This window comes from Herpailurus yagouaroundi, unplaced genomic scaffold, assembly GCF_014898765.1.
Source record: "Herpailurus yagouaroundi ecotype Mexico unplaced genomic scaffold, PumYag 183, whole genome shotgun sequence".
Taxonomy (NCBI): Eukaryota; Metazoa; Chordata; class Mammalia; order Carnivora; family Felidae; genus Herpailurus; species Herpailurus yagouaroundi.
The window spans coordinates 5,103,696-5,121,661 of NW_024412414.1; the positions used below are offsets into that span (position 1 = coordinate 5,103,696).

Below are 17,966 nucleotides of genomic sequence, written 5' to 3' on the forward strand. Positions count from 1 at the left end.
TTCCTTCCTTCCTTCCTTCCTTCCTTCCTTCCTTCCTTCCTTCCTTCTTCTCAAAAGAATTTGAGAAAACTTATGATTGAGGATGTGTACAATGAGTTTCATGAAATACAAATATAAAATTAAGCCCATCAGTTTTAATGGAACTGTTGTCATTAAGCATCAGATTTAGCTCTAAGCTTCCTGGCAGCCAAGACAAAAACGGCGATAAGATGAATCAGTCTCTTCCTTTGATATCAGAGGAAAGGGCATCTTCCAATTTTCCTGACAGAAAAATCCAATAATTTCTCATGCTGAGGAAACTTCTCCACTGGAGTCATATACTGATAATATTCTCTATAAATTTGACAACAATGGAGATTGAGTTTCACATGGTGATTTCTTATCACAACCTTTGATGAAAGCTCAGGCCATATTGTTACAAGACAGCTCTGGGAGGATACTTCTGCAAGATATGTGACTTCTCGTATTTGCTCTTCTCAATGATTCTACATCAGAGCAGGTAAGACCATTACCCTGTTTTACAGATAAGAAAACTAGGAAACAGAAAGGGGAAGAGCCAGATCAGATAGCTGGTGGGGAACCAGTTTTGTAAGCCAGTTTTGTAGACTCTAGGGCCCTATTCTAAGTGTCCGTCTCTGGACCTGCCAACACCACCGCACACAAAATTATACATTGAGGGGTGCCTGGGTAGCTCAGTTGGTTAAGCATCCAACTTTGGCTTAGGTCATGATCTTTCGGTTTGTGAGTTTGAACCCCAAATCAGGATCTGCACTGGTGGTGCAGAGCCTGTTTGGGATTCTCGTTCTCTCTCCCTCTCTCTCTCTGTCCCTCCGCCCAACTCTCTCTCAAGATAAATAAGTAAACTTAAAAAATTATAGGTTGATTATCAAAGAAAAGCACAAGAATCATTGCCCCAGAATATGCCTGTGTTAACCAAGACAAAGCAGTCAGATCTGGTAAACATTAGAGGGACCTCTGAGCCTGCTGAGATGGGCTGCTCCTGACTGCATGAGAAAATAGGGATGGGCACCATGAGGGCAGAAAGGGAATCCCAAATTTGGAGCCTGAATGGAACATGTGGGGCTTCAAGGATGGAAGGAAAAATAATATTAAAAGCAGCTGTCCCAGGGCAGTTGATAGCTATAAAAGGAGAGAAAAAAAAAAACTCTCTTTCTGTCTCATTTCTTACACCTATTATGCACCAGGTACATACTGGGGATCCAAGTGACAATGAGGGAACTAGCCTAGTGGCTGAAAGTCACTTTCTGTTTCATTCTCAAAATAACCCTACAAAGTAGGTATGCTTATCAGTATGATTATGCCATGTTATAGATGAAGAAACTGAGGCTCAGAGCCATGAAATGATTTGTCCAAGATCCCACAGCTGGTAAGGGTTACAGAGTTTGAACCCTGGTCTGTCTGACCCCAAACTTTTATTAATGTGCCATCACTGTTTCAATGGTAGGAGAGAAAAATGTTGATGGATGTGACATTTAAATCTTCTCTATTTCTTTGTTATTTTTTATCTTTTCTTAAAAATTTTATTTATTTATTTTTGAAAGAGAGGGCATGCACGTGGGGGAGGGACAGAGAGAGAGGGAGAAAGAGAATCCCAAACAGGCTCTGCACTGACAGTGCAGACCCCTACGTGGGACTCGATCCCACAAACCATGAGATCATGACCTGAGCCAAAATCAAGAGTCAGACACTTAACTGACGGAGCCACCTAGGCACCTGTTTGTTATTTTTTAAATAAAATTTTAAAATTTGACCACCAAGTTGGTACATACCAACCGTCTCCTGGCATACTTTTTTTAAAAAGTGACTTTTTAATTATAAAGTTAATATTACTCAGGGCACCTGGGTGTCTCAGTCGGTTGAGTGTCTGACTTTTGATTTCGGGTCATTATCTCACAGTTTATGAGTTTGAGCCCCCACACTGGCAGCATGGAGCCTGCTTGAGATTCTCTCTCTCTCTCTCTCTCTCTCTCTCTCTCTCTCTCTCTGCCCCTCCCCCCCAAAATAAATAAACTTAAAAAAAATAAAGTTAATATTACTCAACAAAGTTTGGAGAATATAGACATGTAGAGAGAAGTAAAAGAAACAAAACAAAATCAGATGATTTTTTGACCATTGTTAACATTTATGGTGTTCCTCTCCACTCTGCTATGAATAACATACATTTTGCATTTTACACTGAAGTTCCCAAACTGCATACCTGTTTAACATTACAAGCATTTTCATCCTTTTATTTTATTTTTTTAAGTAGGCTCCATGCCCAACATAGGGGTTGAACTCACAACCGTAAGATCAAGAGGTGCATTCTCTGCTGACCAAGCCAGCCAGGTGCCTCTGTCCTTTTATTAAGTAGGTTGCATTACCATCGATTTAAGAACTGTGAAATATTACATCCCATAGGCATACCTTATGTTTTTTAACTGTTCCGTTCTTGGTGATTTCTTCTAAATTTTGCTGTTGGAAAATATTTCTTCAAGTATCTTGGAGCATATAGCTTTGTCCTAATTTAGGACTATTTCCCTGAAATTAATTCCCAGAAGAGAAAAGCCTGGGTCAAAAGGCCTGGACGTTACTGAAGCCTTTGATGCATATTGCCAAACGGCTTTCTGAAAGTTTTAGCAAGTCATTTTCCCACCAGAAATACAGAAGTATCCATTGCTCACACTGACAATTTCAGTGTCACTAGTTTTTTAAACTTCAGAATTGAAAGGCTATTAATGGCCTTTTAGTTTGCACTGCTTTGATTACTTGTGAGGTAGAAAATGTCCCATGTTTATTGTGTTTTATCTGTCTCCACTGACCAGTTATTGGGTCTGTTTGTTATCAATGTTCAGTGTTCTTCACATAATAGAAAATATTAACCCATTGTCTATAAAACATTTCCTCAGTCTGAAGTTTGCCTTTTAATGCTGGGTATGATTTTGGAGTAGGGTAAGGTTTTGTTTGTTTGTTTCCAGCAATAGAAGTTAAAGAATGTTTTTTGGGGGGGTGCCTGTGTAACTCGGTTGGTTAAGCCTCTGGCTCTTGATTTCGGCTCAGATTATGATCTCACAGTTCGTGGACAGAGCCCCGCATTTGGCTCTGTACTGATGCACGGAGACTGCTTGGGATTCTCTCTCTTCCCTTTCCCCGCTCACATGCTTGTGTTCACTCTCTCTCTCAAAATAAGTAAATAAACATTAAAAAAAAGAAAACACTCTTTTAAAAAAAAAGAATGTTTTTCTGTTTTGCACATAACCTTGTCCATCTTTTCCATAGGAATTCTTCCATTCTCTCTAATCTTAGAAAACCTTTCACCCCTCCAATGGCTTATTTTCTGTGTGCGAGAACTGATGGACGTGTCTGAGCTGTTTGGTCATCTTTTTTTAATAACAAAGGAGAGAAGAGGATTTTTTTCCTTTTTCCTTCATCTATTTGACTGTCCTTGACTTTTTGTTTTAGTACCATGAGATATGCTCATTGGGGGTTGGGACTGTAGGAGGAAATGTGTATGTAAATACATGCATCCCAAAAAGTCTGGAGGAATAGGTACCAAAAAATACTAATACTAGTTATTTCTGATTGATGGGAGCAGGGCTGGGATAGATGTGTTATTCATGCCTGCCCAGAATCTTTATTTCCTTTTGGCAAGACACGCCTCTTCACCCCTTGACTCTGGTGTGGCTGCCCATGACAGTACATTTACCCAATACAGTACTTCATTTCCCTGGCAATAGTTTGTCTGGGGCCAAGGGGTAGGCATGTTACTCTAGCAGAATTCATCAGAGTCCTTCCCTGAGACTGATATATGAAAACTGGGTCGAGCTTTCCTGCTGGGTTGCATTGGAAAGCTGAGACTACCTCACACCACATTTCCTGCCAGGCAGAGCTCACTCTGCAGAGGAAGGGAAACCAACGTGCAGAGAAGTTGAGACAAGGAGAGATACAAGAAAGCAAATGCTGGGGCGCCTGGGTGGCTCAGCCAGTTAAGCGTCCGACTTTGGCTCAGGTCATGATCACACGGTCTGTGAGTTTGAGCCCCGCGTCGGGCTCTATGCTGACAGCTCAGAGCCTGGAGCCCATTTCAGATTCTGTGTCTCCCTCTCTCTCTGACCCTCCCCCATTCATGCTCTGTCTCTCTCTGTCTCAAAAATAAATAAACGTTAAAAAAGATAATAATAATAAAAAAAAAAAAGAAAGCAAATGCTATGAGCCCTGTGTCTCCAGTTCCAGTCTCCAAGACCCTGATCCATGTTGTTTTTCCCTCAATCTTGCAGTCAGCTATTGTGAGCCACAGGTCCCTCTTTGGTGAAGCTGGCTTAGGTTAGGATTCTGCTACTTAGCAAGTGAAAGAATCTGATCAGTGACAAGGATGGTCTTTGTGTGTTTTTAGTATCTTATGTAATTATTTGCCTAGTAGAAATATTTTTTTAAAAAGACAGAGAATGTATTTGTTCAAAAAGGAAAGCGTAGGTGCCCTCAGACATGCTCAAAAGCAGGCAACGTGTAAAACAGAGCATAAAAGGTGTACAAGTCCTCGAAAGGACAGAGGCCACCTTATCACCTCAGAAATGTTGTCAATGAGATAAACAGGAATTTGTAGTGAAATAATTCTAGATCAATGGGTGTATTCGTGGTCTAGGGGAGAGTAGGGCCTCAGCCCTGGGTAGGAGATATGTTTTCCCATGAACTAGGAAGTCTGAGATACTGAGATTCAGGACAGGGAAACTGACCTGTGTCCCCTGCCCCTGGACAATCAGGTCCCTTCTCTGAGCCTCAGTTTACACTAAGTCTAGCTCTCATATCTGAACCCCTATGGTATTCCAAGCATTTCACATTTATTATCTCATAGAATTCTCAGTTGGTCACATATTCCCATATTCCAAATGGAAAAATTGAGGCTCAGAGAGGTGAAATGTGACTCAGATAAGTCAGTCCCTTTTTTTCTTTAATGTTTATTTATTTTGAGAGAGAAAGAGAGAGAGAGAGAGAGAGAGAGAGAGAGAGAGAGAGAGAGAGAGGCAGAGGGGCATAGAGAGAGAGGGAGAGAAAGAATCCCAACTGATTGGGGACTGATTGATCCCATGAACCTTGAGATCATGATCTGAGCAGAAATCAAGAGTCAGACACTTAATGGACTGAGACACCCAGGCACCCCCAGATAAATCAGTCTTTAAAGCCTTTCTAGGAACCTCAGCCATCATCCTCTCTCATCTGTAAAATGGGCAAAAATGGGCATAATACATCAACCACCCCTGATCTAGTCCCAGGGAAAAGAGAAGTAAAAGCCAGCTGAAATTGAGTTGGGGTCAGAATCATCCTCTCCCCAAGTCCTGCTGGAAAACGCACAAGTTTGGGGCGGTGGGAGGTGAGGAAGAGTGGGAGTCGAAGCATGTGCCTCCTCTGACTGGCCCCAGTCCAGCCCCACCCACACTTCCTTTGAGTTGCTCCTTCGCTCACCCTGCACCAAATTTCTTCCCAAGGAAAGCCTTGCGCAAGAGGACCTGGGTCAGGTCCCTTGGACCCCTGCCGACGTCCCAGGAGCAGTTTGTGCTCCACCCCCCCCCCCCCCCCCCAAACCTGGCGCCTAGCCATCAACCCCAGGAACCCAGCCTGTCACGTGGCGCTTTGGTCTCTGGCTTGCTTCCTCTGGGATCCTGATTTAACTCCCTCTCCTCCCTTCCCCCTCCCAGTCCCAAGCCCTCAGGGCACCACACCTATTTTGAGGGGCAGGTGCAGGGGACTGGAACTTCAGCTCAGCCTCCCCAAGGAAGGGACTTACGGGTCTGTTTTTCTGCCTGTCAGCTGGGGACCCCACCCTACGACTGTCTCTATTCTCTTCACTGTTTACTCTTGCTTTCCCCTTTCTCTACGCCCTCCATCACCACCCCCCCACCCCCCACCCCCCAACCCGCGTCAGTCTCCTGAGCCCTTTTGAGGGCCTGATTCCCTTCTGGGCACTGGGGGAAAGGGGACGGTGAGAAGAAAGGGGAGACAGAACCCAAGATTCCCAAGGGAGCTTCCAGGACTAGTCTGAAACTCCACAAGGCGACAGGGTGGAACTGGCCAGACTCTGGCATCACACAGACCTGGATTCGAATTTAATTTTGCCTCTGACCAACTGCTGATTTTGAACCCTTCATCTCTCTGGACCTCAGTTGTCCCCTCTGTGAAATGGGGGCCCTACGGAGAGGAAGGGAGGGAAAAGTCCAGAAGAGGAGCTGACCTGAACTAGGGGCTTCCCCTCCAACCGCCGCGCCCCTTCCCCAGCCCGGGAGCGCAGCTGTGCCTCCCGGTCCCTCGTCCCTCCGCCGCAGGCTCCTCCTCCACTGACATCAGAGCCGCAGGCGGGCGGAGGCAGCCAGCAGAGCCCGAGCCGAGCCTCAGCGAGGGAGCGAGCGGGCGGGCGGGCCAGGCGCGGAGCGGCGGCAGACAGCAGCCGGCAGCCAGAGCTCAGCGGCAGCCACTTCGGGCCTTCCAGCCAGCCCCGCGGCGGGGCAGCCGCAGGTACAGCCCGGGGGCCAACCCACCTGTGCTCCTGGGATCCGCGGAGGGGCGGCTGGACCCACCAGCCGCTGGATCCTCTCCCCCAGGGATGGGATAGGTGCCTAAGGGGGCTAGACCCTGGATGGGCAGGGCAGGGCAGGGCCATTCTCTCCTACCTCTGCCCCCAGGCCCCGCAGGTGCCAGGCGGCCGGTGGGGAACTGAGTGGGTAATGTCGGAAGGTGGGAAGGGTGTGCGTGTGGGTGCGCCTGCGTTCAGATGGGTCTGAATGTGGAAGGACTGGGCATTGGAGCTATAAATATGTGGGGCCGTGTTGGGGTGTGCTAATGTCTTAGCACAGGCCTGTGCATCAGATACGGAGCTACAGTGTAAGGGTATCCTTATGGGTGGGGATATCTGGGAATCTGTTTTTGTTGCAGATGTGTGTCCAGGTGTTGTGCATGCTAGCATCTGGCTCAAGGGTGGTAAGAGTGGAGGCTATATGTGTATTGAGGATGTTTGAAGTTAGGTATGTAAGGAGTTGGGGTTCAGTTTGGAACATAGGAGCTTTTAGGGTGTATAGAAACAGGATGAAGGGTATGAATGTATCTGGGATGTCTGGTACATAGGTGAGGAATATGTGTGTGTGTGAGAGAGAGAGAGAGAGATGTGGTCTGAGTGTGTGCAGATGTGTGTTTTTGGGGTGTAAGAGGGATCTGTGGGAGGGATGTTGGGATGTGAGGATGTCAGGGGGAGTGTATCTTTGGACATGTGTGCTGATGCCTGGGTACACATGTATGATCAGGTGTTGGGGTATCTGGGGATGGAATGTACTGAATCTGGGGCAGGTATTGTGGGTGGAGCTTGGTGTGGTGTGTCCAGGTGCAGAGATATGTGTGGAACTAGAAGGGTTGTATTTGCCAGGCCTCCAAGTGGGCTTTAAAACTGTGTTTCTAGAGCCTACCATCATATCTCCTTTCCTAGAAGTTTCTTGCCCCTGGGATGGGTGGCTAGGACCCCCTGGAAACAAGGTCCTATCCAAGGAGTGGGGTCTCACACCAGGGACTCTAGTCAGGGCACCTTCCTTTCATTCTCCCACAGGGGAAACAGGAAGTGCCCTCCTTGAGGTCACAGAGCATACTGGGTCTGAATGGGCTCCAGTCTGGCTGCATATTGGAAGGACAAGCTGAGAGTGGCCCTGTCAAAGTCCTTGGCACTCAGCAAGCTTAACTGGGCCCCAGCCAGTCATCATTTGGGCAACTTTGGACCCAGTCCATATCTGTCTCCAACCTGAGTCTCCCTATTCTCCATCTGATAAATGGGGAGAGAACTCCCTGCTGACAGAGGTCTCTGAAGAAAGGTACAGGCTGGAGCAGGGTCAGAAGAAGCCAGGAGGGGACAGACTGGGTAGGACCATTTCTCAGACTTCTGGGACCCAAACAGGGAGCCAGAAGGGAGAGGGGGTATAATAGGTGGCCTGGGGAGCTCCAGCTGTGGCTGCTGTTGCCGTGGTAACAGTGCAGAAGGAGCTATTTAAAAACGTGGCTGAGATATTGCTGGAAGCCCAGACTGCCGGAAACCTGATTTCCGAGAGACTGGGTGGAAGAAGAAAGAGGAAGGAGAGGAGACACCCCAGCAATTCCCAGGGTGGGGCTGGGACATTCCTGGTTCTGGAGACAGGGGGAACCCTCCAGGGCTGTGCACTTACTTGTACAAGCTGCTCTGGGGTCTTCTCTGCTGTTCTCCTGGAGGTCAGCATCCTCCTGAGTGTTTTGATTTGGAGCTGAATAAATGAACAAATGACTTTGTTGAAAAAAGAATTCTGCTGCCACCTTGAAGGATTTTCCTTTAGGCATGAGGATTTGTTGGGTGAACAAAAGACTAGTGAGTGAGTGAGTTTGCTGAATAACTTTGTCAAATGAATGAATCAAGGAATGAATACATGCAGGCTGAATGACTGAATGGGGCCTCAATTCCCTAAGTCCCAACATAGAAGGCTGGGCCCTACTGAGTCTTTTCCCTTCATTTCCCTTCTCAGGAGCCCTGGCTGTGGCCAGGGGGCAGTGGGCCATGCCGGGGGCAGTGGACGGCCCCAGCTGGAAGCAGGTGGAGGACATTAGGGACATTTACGACTTCCGTGATGTTCTGGGAACGTGAGTCTCAGGGCAGGCAAGCGGGGGTGGAGGGGGAGGCTGTCTGTGAGCCGGGGTGTGGGGTTGGGAAGGTCCTTACTCTTGGGCCTGGCTGGCTAGGGCGACTGCATCCAGGGTGGTACTTCCTCTGGTCAGTTTATCACTGCTTCCTGTTTGCTATAGTCCAGGCCCTGCAGCGGCCTTGCCATGGCCCAGCCTGGCTCATCTTTTCACTTCTGGCTGACAGTGGGTGGAACAGAGGCTGCTCTTGGCTGCAGCTCTGGGTTCCTGTGAAGAGAACAAAGTAGGGGAGAATGAAGGAGCCAGTCTTTCCAATGTTTGGCCAAGAGCTGGGGATTTTGGCCTAGGTTTAGGAAACGAAGCTGGGCATGGCTCTGTTCTCAGTGGTGGGAATCCAGAAATAACTCAAACCTGATCTTTTCCCCTCAAGTTGATCCTCAACATGTGATGGAAGTACACCCAGGGAAAATGACAACAGGGTATATGATGTGTTCCTGTTAAAGTCAGGAATGAGGACTTTGTAGAGCTCAGAGTGGTAGCTACTGCCTAGAGCTAGGGACTGAAGGATGAGTAGAAGTGCACTTATCAGAGAGGGAGAAGGGCATTCCAGCCAGAAGGAAGAGCCTAAGCAAAGGCTGAGAAGCATGTTATGTGTGGAAAGAGGTGAAGAATGATAGAGTTGTAATCAGAGGCTAGGGGAAGAGTGGAAGATGCTTCTCTCTGAGAAGAGAGAACAGGTCATGTAAGACCTTGAAAGCCAAGCTATGGGGGCTGGACTTTATCTCATGGACCATAGGAAGACATTTAAGATATTTTGATGGGTTTGCAATTCAGGATAGTCACTCTGGCCAAAGCATGGAGGGTAAATTGGAGAGGGACATGACTAGAAACCAGCATTGAGGCTATCACAGTCACTAGTTATTCTGATGATTGAGATTTTGCCATGAGAGATGCTTTTCTTTGACTTAGACTTCTTATCCCAGGCAACACAAATAGTCCTAGAAAGAAGATGCTAGGAAATCCTCCTTCATCAGTGAACTTTAGTACATGAGTTTGTTCTTTTCTAACTAACTTGTAAAATATTGCTTCTCAACAATCAGTGAGCATACAGACCATCTGAGGATCTTGTTAAAAATACAGATTCTGATTTAGTAAGTCTGAGGTTAAGGCCCGAGATTCTGCACTTCTTTTTTTTTTTTTTAATTTTTTTTTCAATGTTTATTTATTTTTGGGACAGAGAGAGACAGAGCATGAATGGGGGAGGGGCAGAGAGAGAGGGAGACACAGAATTGGAAACAGGCTCCAGGCTCTGAGCCATCAGCCCAGAGCCTGACGCGGGGCTCGAACTCCCGGACCGCGAGATCGTGACCTGGCTGAAGTCGGACGCTTAACCGACTGCGCCACCCAGGCGCCCCTCTGCACTTCTAAAAAGTCCCCAGGTGATGCTGATGGTTCTTCAAATTTATAAAAGTTGTTAAGTAAACCATGACTGAAATTGTAGCAGAAAAAGAAATGAATCAATTTTGCATGGATCAAAATGCCCAGGGCATAAACTTCAGGCATGGCTGGATCCAGGGGCTCACATGATGTTATCAGGAAATTATCTTTGTCACCGGGAAATTTCTTAGCTCTGATTTCATTTGTGTTGCCTTCATTCTCAAGCAGGCCCTCCTCAAGTGGTGGCAAAGATAACCACCAAAAGCTCCAGGGTTGCATCTTATCAGCTTGGAAGGAAAAAGAGCACCTTATTCTCAAAGTGCCAGTAACCTGGCTTGCATCACGTGACCCAATTAATGTAGCCAAGGATAGACTATTTTGATTGGCCAGCCGTGGGTCATGTGACCACCTCAGGGACCAGGGGTTGGAAGAGTGATGTAGGGAGGCTCATCTCATCTTCATGGTCCACAGGTGGTCATGATACCCATAGGGGTATGAAGGAAGGGCTGAAGGGAAGCTAAGGTTCCAGTTCCTCACCTCATGAATCCCCTTTCTTTGCAGGGGGGCCTTCTCAGAGGTAATCCTGGCAGAAGATAAAAGAACTCACAAGCTGGTGGCCATCAAATGCATCGCCAAGAAGGCTCTGGAGGGCAAGGAGGGCAGCATGGAGAACGAGATCGCTGTCCTGCACAAGTGCGTGGACCACACTGTCTCTGTGTGGGTTGACCCTGCCTTGACTCCTCCTATTCTCTTCCTACCTCTGCTTTGGGCAAATCATTTAACCTGTGAGCCTCAAATTGCTCATTTATAAAATGGGGTAATAATCTCCACTTGGTAGGATTGTGGAGCACTTTAGAGGTCCCTTTATTTCAGGTGTCTGCTGCAACAGCTAATGCCACTGCTTGTTTATAGTGGCTTAACTTGTTCATTCAGATCTAAAAGTCAATCCTTGAATGTAGCTTGGACCATCACATCTCAACTGGTGTTACTGAAGACCTACCTCAATTCCCCGTACATATTAAAGCCACTCAGGAAGTTCAAAAATACCTGTCTCACAGCCCCCTGACTAAATCAATAACCAACTGTCTATGATTTGCTTATACTTGTGTGTAACCTGCTGCCCTCACTGGAAAGCTTATGGAGAACCTTCACTTCTATCCTCTTGCCTGAGTTTTCCAACCACCCTGGTCAGGGATTAACTGGTCATTTCCACTATTGGGTGTGGGAGGGGGCCTGAGGTCCAGAGAGGGTAAGGGATTTGCCCAAGGTCACAAAGCAACTTTGTGGCAGAGCCATGGCCCCTGTCAAGCTCAGTCACCATCATCGGTTCATTTATTGAGCATTCACTGTGTGCCAGACATTGTGCCAAGATTCTTACCTGCATTTTCTCACGTGATCCTCACTCCAACTCTTTGAGGGAAGTACTGTCACTGGCTTCATATTATAGATAAGGAAACAGGCTTAATATTCAATGAATAAGTGAGCACTTACTCTACACCCGGTGTGGGAGGAACAATGGTAACATAAAGCCCCTGGTCTCCTGGAGCTGGCATTCTGGTGGGGGAGGCTGATAAACTTATAAACACAGACACTTTTTATTTTATTTTTTAATTAATTAATTAATTTATTATTATTATTATTTTTTTTAAGGTAGGCTCCATGCCCAGTGTGGAGCCCAATGTGGGGCTTAAACTCAAAACCCTGAGACCAAGGCCTGAGCTGAGATCAAGAGTCAGATGCTTGGGGTGCCTAGGTGGCTCAGTCAGTTAAGCTTCTGACTTTTTTTTAAACGTTTATTTATTTTTGAGAGACAGAGTATGAGCAGGGGAGGGGCAGAGAGAGAGGGAGATACAGAACCTGAAGCAGGCTCCAGGCTCTGAGCCGAAGTTGAACACTTGACCAACTGAGCCACTCCAAGCTTCTGACTCTTGATCTCAGCTCAGGTCATGATCTCATGGTTCACGAGTGTGAGTCTGTGCTGTCAGCACAGAGCCTGCGTGGAATTCTTTCTCTCCTCTCTCTCCCTCTCTTTCCACCCCCTCCCCCGCACGTGCACACACTCTCTCTCTCAAAATAAATAAAAACAAAGAATCACTTGCTTAACCGGCTGAACCACCCAGGCACCCAGAAACATGTTAAAATCATATATTGATCAGTGTTGTGAGGTAAAAAGATTTGTCCCCAAATAGCACATAGTGGAGGCAGGTTAGACCGAGGTGTGTCTGATGCCAGAGCCCAGTGTTTATCTCTCTGTGCTCTCCTACCTTCCATTACATCATAATAAATCATGGTGAATCAGCTTTTCCTTTTGGGACCCAGAACCCTGGTTTGTCCTGCCTAGGTCTACAGTGGTGGTTCTTCAAGGTGAGTGTAGGAAAGTGGCTGAGCTATCCTCAGCTCTGAACCACTTCATTTCTCCTTTCAGGATCAAGCACCCCAACATTGTAGCCCTGGATGACATCTATGAGAGTGGGGGCCACCTCTACCTCATCATGCAGCTGTGAGTGGCCTCACCCCTTGCTCACATCTCTCCCCGCCGCCCCTCCCTAGCTTCTCTGGCCAGACTGCCCTGTCCTCGGCTGCAGGGTGTCCGGTGGAGAACTGTTTGACCGCATTGTGGAGAAAGGCTTCTACACGGAGCGGGATGCCAGCCGCCTCATCTTCCAGGTGCTGGACGCCGTCAAGTACCTGCACGACCTGGGCATCGTACACCGAGATCTCAAGGTGGGGTGCAAGGGTGTGTGGTGAGCTGGGGTGCCGAGTGCAGCCTCCACATACCCCTCATTGTGTGATCTGGGGCAACTCTTACCCCATCCCTGAGCCTCGGCTTCCCATCTGCAAAATGCACCCTGTAAACCCTAAACTGCCTCCTCCCATTCCGGTTTGGACGCTCAAATGGACACCCTGGTGAATGGTGCTGCTATTTTATCCAAATAGTGCCTTGGTCTTTTTTTGATAATAAAAGTCCCACTTTGCTCTTTGTAGAAAACTTGGATGGGACAGCAAAACATAAAGAAGGAAGCCAGAAGCCCCTGTGAAACCCTACACCTCAGAGACTATGATGGGGTTCACATTTTGTAGTACATCTCCTCCAGTCTAGAAGAGCGCTGGGGTGAGACAGATCTGGACTTGAATTCTGTCCCTGCTACTCCCTAACTGTAGGTTCTCAGGCAAGTCCCTTTGCCTCTCAAGGCATCAGTTTTCTGACCTGTAAAGTGGGATTAGGCAGACTGGCCTGATAGGGATGTGGTAAGGATGAAATCAAGCACTGGCACAAGATCTGGCACAAAGTAGGTGCTTGAAAATTCTTTAGGGCCTCACAATACAAATCTGGCTTATGGAAAACTCCCACTCACATTCCCAAGTCCCTTGTCTTTTCTGGCCCTTGTCTTTTACTTTTAACTTCCTTGAGAACTTCCTTGAGTTTCTTGTGCCTCCAACCAAGATGGCAGCTGTGAAGCCATAGTGGCTTTTGGGGTGATGTCTTTGAGGTGGTGCTTGGAGAAGTAGAAGGTTCTGCCAGCCTCTGGCCATCTCTACCTCTTCCTTCCCCTCCACCTTCCAAGCCAGAGAATCTGCTGTACTACAGCCTGGATGAAGACTCCAAGATCATGATTTCTGACTTTGGCCTCTCCAAGATGGAGGACCCTGGCAGTGTGCTCTCCACAGCTTGCGGGACCCCAGGATATGTGGGTATGGAGCACCCTGGGTGGGGGCCATGGATAGGGGAGAAATCAGAAGCTGCAGGGCAGAGATCTGTCACCACCATGTCTCCTTCCTTCCATAGCTCCTGAGGTCCTGGCCCAGAAGCCCTACAGCAAGGCAGTGGATTGCTGGTCCATTGGGGTCATTGCCTACATTCTGTGAGTAGGGTCTTGGCCATTGGGGCATGTGGCTCTAGCATTCTCCTCTCCCCTACTTTGCCCTCTTTCTCCTCTCTCCTATTTCTTCCTGCCATCCAAGTGTATACCTACCTATTAATGACTAATATTATTTCATTCAACACATACTATGTTTCTGGCACTGTGCTAAGTACTGGGGATTTAAGAGAAGGAAACAAAGTGCCTGCCCTGAGAGAGCAAAAATTCTAGTACAGTAGACAGACAATAAACAAGTAAATCTATAAAATGTCAGGTAGTAAAATACTATGAAGAAAAATCAAGCAGGGTTAGGGAGATGGGGATGGATGCCATTTTAGGTAAGGAGGTCAGGAAAAAAGGCATTTCTTAGGCTATCTCCTGGATGAAGTGAGGGAGACAGACATTTGAGGTGTGGGGGAAGACATTCGAGGTGTGGGGGCAGAGGGAACAGCAAATGCAAGGCCCTGAGGAAGGAAAGAAGGTAGCAAATTAAGAAACAGGCCAGTGTAGCTGGACAGGAGTGAACAAGGCACAGAGGGGCAGATTTCCCCTTTGTAAAAGGGGGAACTGCTTCCTGTGGGTGTTGCCTGACTCTTGACACTACCTCAAAGCTCCATATTGGAGCCAATGGATACACTGAAAGTGGAAATGAGGAGGAGTTTCTCCCTGCCCAGGCTCTGCGGTTATCCCCCCTTCTATGACGAGAATGATGCCAAACTCTTTGAACAGATTTTGAAGGCCGAGTACGAATTTGACTCTCCTTACTGGGACGACATCTCTGACTCTGGTATTTGATGCTTTGCCATCTTCCCCTGGGCCCTACCTCTGGTCAGACTCCCCAGCCCCAAACTAAGAGCTGTCTTTGAGACCAGACACCAAGCACCCCAGGTGCTTCCCTCTGCCTGGCCCCAGGCTGAGAAACTTGTAGGCATTCGTTCAGTCTTCAAAACTAGTATTTTTGAAAATACCACACCCAATGACTTCATTATGCCTGAAATACCACCATAGAAGTTTTCATATGTTCTTTTGTACCTCTTACTAGGAGGCAAAACTGTGAAGCCATTATTGGTCACTTACACATCAGTGTGAATATACTGAGCAGAATCTTTTTTAAGAACAAGTTTTTTTTAAGGGAAAGAGGAGAGAACTGGAAGGCTGGGGTGGGTGGGGTGAGCTTAGACACTAAGAGTACAGGTGGGGTCGGGCGGTACATACACAGATCTGGCCTCTTGTCTTGCTTGGATGCCAGGCCAGACCCAAGGGGGTGGGTTTTGTGTTGGGGGTATCCACAGGTACCATCATGCTATTTCTCTTTGCTGTTTTCTTGGGGATTCAGCCAAAGACTTCATCCGGCACTTGATGGAGAAGGATCCAGAAAAGAGGTTCACCTGTGAGCAGGCCTTGCAGCACCCGTGGTGAGAGCTCCAATAAGCTGCAGGCTGGGGTGGGGTCTGGGGCCCCCAAACCTGTCTTTGCCTTCATAGACAACCCTCCACACACCCCTATCCTAGGATTGCAGGAGATACGGCTCTAGATAAGAATATTCACCAATCGGTGAGCGAACAGATCAAGAAGAACTTTGCTAAGAGCAAGTGGAAGGTGAGCCCATGTCCCTGGTCCTGGGTCCCAGCCTCCCCAGACGTCCTCCCCACCTCTCTCCAGGCCTCAGCTCACACAGCATCTAGCACCATGTCACAGTAACTGCTCAGGGACACTTACAAGAACTTCATTCATTCATTCATTCATTCAACACTCCCTGACACTCTATCCCAGTGAGTCCCTGACTGCCAAGAACAGTATAATTCTTTTTTACTGTTTGTTTATTTATTTATTTAGAGAGAGAGAGAGACTGCCAGTGGGAGAAGGGCAGAGAGAGGGAGGAGAGAGAATCCCAAGCAGCCTCCATGCTCAGTGTGGAGACTGATTCGGGGCAAGATCCCATGAGCCATGAGATCTTGACCTGAGCCGAAATCAAGAACTGGATGCTTAACCAACTGCACCACCCTGGAACACTATAATTCTTAAAGAGACATCTACTCCAACCTATGGGGTCCTGGAAGGGACATATGATGGCCTGATAGACCTGTCAGACCTGACAGCTGAGTAGGAATTAGCCAGGTACAACAGAACAATGTCTGAGGCAGAGAGGACCAGTATGCAGAAGTCCAGGGGCAAGAGAGTGAGTATGTCCATTCAGGGAAGTGCAAGTAGTAAGTCTGGATGGAATGGAGGGGCTGTGGGGCAAGAGCCCAGACTGGAGATGGAAGTAGAGGCCTTGAGTGCCACAGTGGAGAACTAACTTGGTCCTGAGGACACTGAGGAGACCCAGGATTTTTAGCAGTAACCTGCCCCTGGAAAGGGCTCTCAGGATGCAGAGAGAGGTATGGAGTTAAGGCTGGGAGACCCCTTAGAAGGCTATGGCAGAGATGTGGGCAGGAGACAGTGAGGGCTTGGACCAGAGAACAGTGGATGGCTCAGGAGTCCTTTAGGAGGTAGAATTGATAAGAAGTGATGGTAGAAGAGATGTTGGCAGAGAGAGGAGATGTCAAAGGCTGGCCCAAGATTTTGGTTGGGGAAAAGGTGAATGGTGGTACTGTTACTGAGATGGGGATCCCAGGGGCACACAACTGTCTTGGGGTGGATGACTATGGTTTTGGACATGGTGAATATGAAGGATGTGTGGGACACCTTCGTAGATATGTTAAATAGAGAATGATACACATACTGGGGTAAGTTATTTAACCTGTCTGTGCCTCAGTTTTCTCCTCTGGCAATGGTGACACTAATAGTATCCACCTCAAAGACCTTTGTGAAGATTAAATGAATTGCCAAATAAAGTGCTTAGAACAGTGCCTGACACATACTGCTATTTTAAGTGCTTGCTATGATGTGAATATGAATTTATACATAAAGGGTTGTATATACTTGTTCATGTATACATATTACACACACACACACACACACACACACATATGCATGTATCTGTGTAAATATATAATGTGGCTGAATGTAATTTAATAAAGACCTTGTAGAGGTTTCAGGGAGTTTTAGGGGATCAACCAATAACACCTGAATGAAAATGACAAAACCACCCCATGAATCTCACTGCCAGACCCTGTCCCATGATCTCCAGCTCTCAAAAGTCCCTTCTACCCCTTCTCCCCACAGCAAGCCTTCAATGCCACGGCCGTGGTGCGGCATATGAGAAAGCTACAGCTGGGCACCAGCCAGGAGGGGCAGGGACCAACGGCGAGCCATGGGGAGCTGCTGACACCAGCATCTGGGGGTGAGGACCAGTGCTCTGTGGAAGGGCATGGGTGGGAAGAGACATACAGGCTGGAGTGGAGGGTCTGCTCCTACGACCAATCTTGTTCTCTCTCCCCATGTAGGGCCAGCGTCTGGCTGCTGCTGTCGAGATGGCTGTGTGGAGCCGGGCTCAGAAATGGCCCCTACTCTGCCCCCCCAGCTCTAGGGCCCCAGATCCAGGGTCCAGATCCTTTGTGTGGGAGGGGTTGGGGCAGCCTGCTCCCCTTCCCTCCCTGAATTGGAATTACCCAGCCTCACTGCCTTCCCACCCCTTTCCCTATCACTCCTCCACTGCATTTTCCACACAAATGTTTCTATTTTATTGTTCTTTCTTGTAATAAAGGGAAGAGATAAAAACATAGTAGCTCTGTCTCACCAGATAACCTCCACCCCACAATGTTGTGCAAACTACTTAATGTGAGGGTACCTGGCCCCTGAGGTAGCTGCAAGAAGCCCTCTTCCCAACACGAGACTGGATGGAGAAGAGAGGTGGGGAAAGGTATTTGGGGTATCCCTTTGTCCAGTGCCCCCCACCTAGCCTTCAAGGCCTGTAGATCTCCTGCGCTTTGCTGGTGGCTCCTGAGCTCGGTGGAGTTGGCGCAGGTCAGCACTGAACAGCACCTGGGGACAGTGGGGAAGGACACTGCATGGGGTCAGGGTACACAGGGTCAGGACTGATGGGGCCAGTGGCAGTGTGGAGAGGTATACAGGCAGCAGGGCCAGGGCGAA

At 47.9% G+C, this 17,966-nt stretch overlaps 2 protein-coding genes across 6 annotated transcripts in view; one reads left to right on the forward strand and one right to left on the reverse strand.

The window, feature by feature from the left end:
• The window catches only part of OGG1 (8-oxoguanine DNA glycosylase), a 44,778-nt gene that overhangs the window by 20,920 nt on the left and 5,892 nt on the right, over positions 1 to 17,966 (reverse strand). For 2 of the 4 annotated variants that reach the window (XR_005795652.1, XR_005795653.1), the window contains exons 6-7: positions 8,708 to 8,901; positions 8,190 to 8,273 (exon numbers count right to left, since the gene is read on the reverse strand). Coding sequence is in view for 2 of the 4 variants with exons in the window: in XM_040492056.1 (XP_040347990.1) it covers positions 17,772 to 17,858 (87 nt within the window). In the remaining 2 variants the exon portion in view is untranslated. Of the gene's footprint in view, positions 1 to 8,189; positions 8,274 to 8,707; positions 8,902 to 16,926; positions 17,881 to 17,966 lie in introns of those variants that run through there. The other 2 variants (XM_040492057.1, XM_040492056.1) reach the window with 2 other exon arrangements.
• CAMK1 (calcium/calmodulin dependent protein kinase I) lies at positions 5,935 to 17,598 on the forward strand. Of its 2 annotated transcripts, none has more exons than XM_040492051.1 (12): positions 5,935 to 6,504; positions 8,520 to 8,634; positions 10,633 to 10,764; positions 12,497 to 12,571; positions 12,657 to 12,795; positions 13,563 to 13,764; positions 13,859 to 13,934; positions 14,606 to 14,718; positions 15,268 to 15,346; positions 15,443 to 15,530; positions 17,100 to 17,217; positions 17,321 to 17,598. In XM_040492051.1, exons 2-12 carry the CDS (start codon positions 8,552 to 8,554, stop codon positions 17,401 to 17,403), a joined length of 1,188 nt encoding a protein of 395 aa, XP_040347985.1. In that variant the 5' UTR covers positions 5,935 to 6,504; positions 8,520 to 8,551; the 3' UTR covers positions 17,404 to 17,598. The 2 variants fall into 2 exon arrangements, with proteins under 2 accessions (XP_040347985.1, XP_040347986.1); XM_040492052.1 differs by having other exon boundaries at positions 5,940 to 6,504; positions 13,638 to 13,764.

Excerpts from the sequence above, each read along its gene's own strand:
- CAMK1 (XM_040492051.1), top strand. The coding sequence starts at position 8,552 with ATGCCGGGGGCAGTGGACGGCCCCAGCTGGAAGCAGGTGGAGGACATT. Across the intron at positions 13,765-13,858 it reads CGGGACCCCAGGATATGTGG|CTCCTGAGGTCCTGGCCCAG; the intron begins GTATGGAGCACC and ends TTCCTTCCATAG. Across the intron at positions 13,935-14,605 it reads GGGGTCATTGCCTACATTCT|GCTCTGCGGTTATCCCCCCT; the intron begins GTGAGTAGGGTC and ends CTCCCTGCCCAG.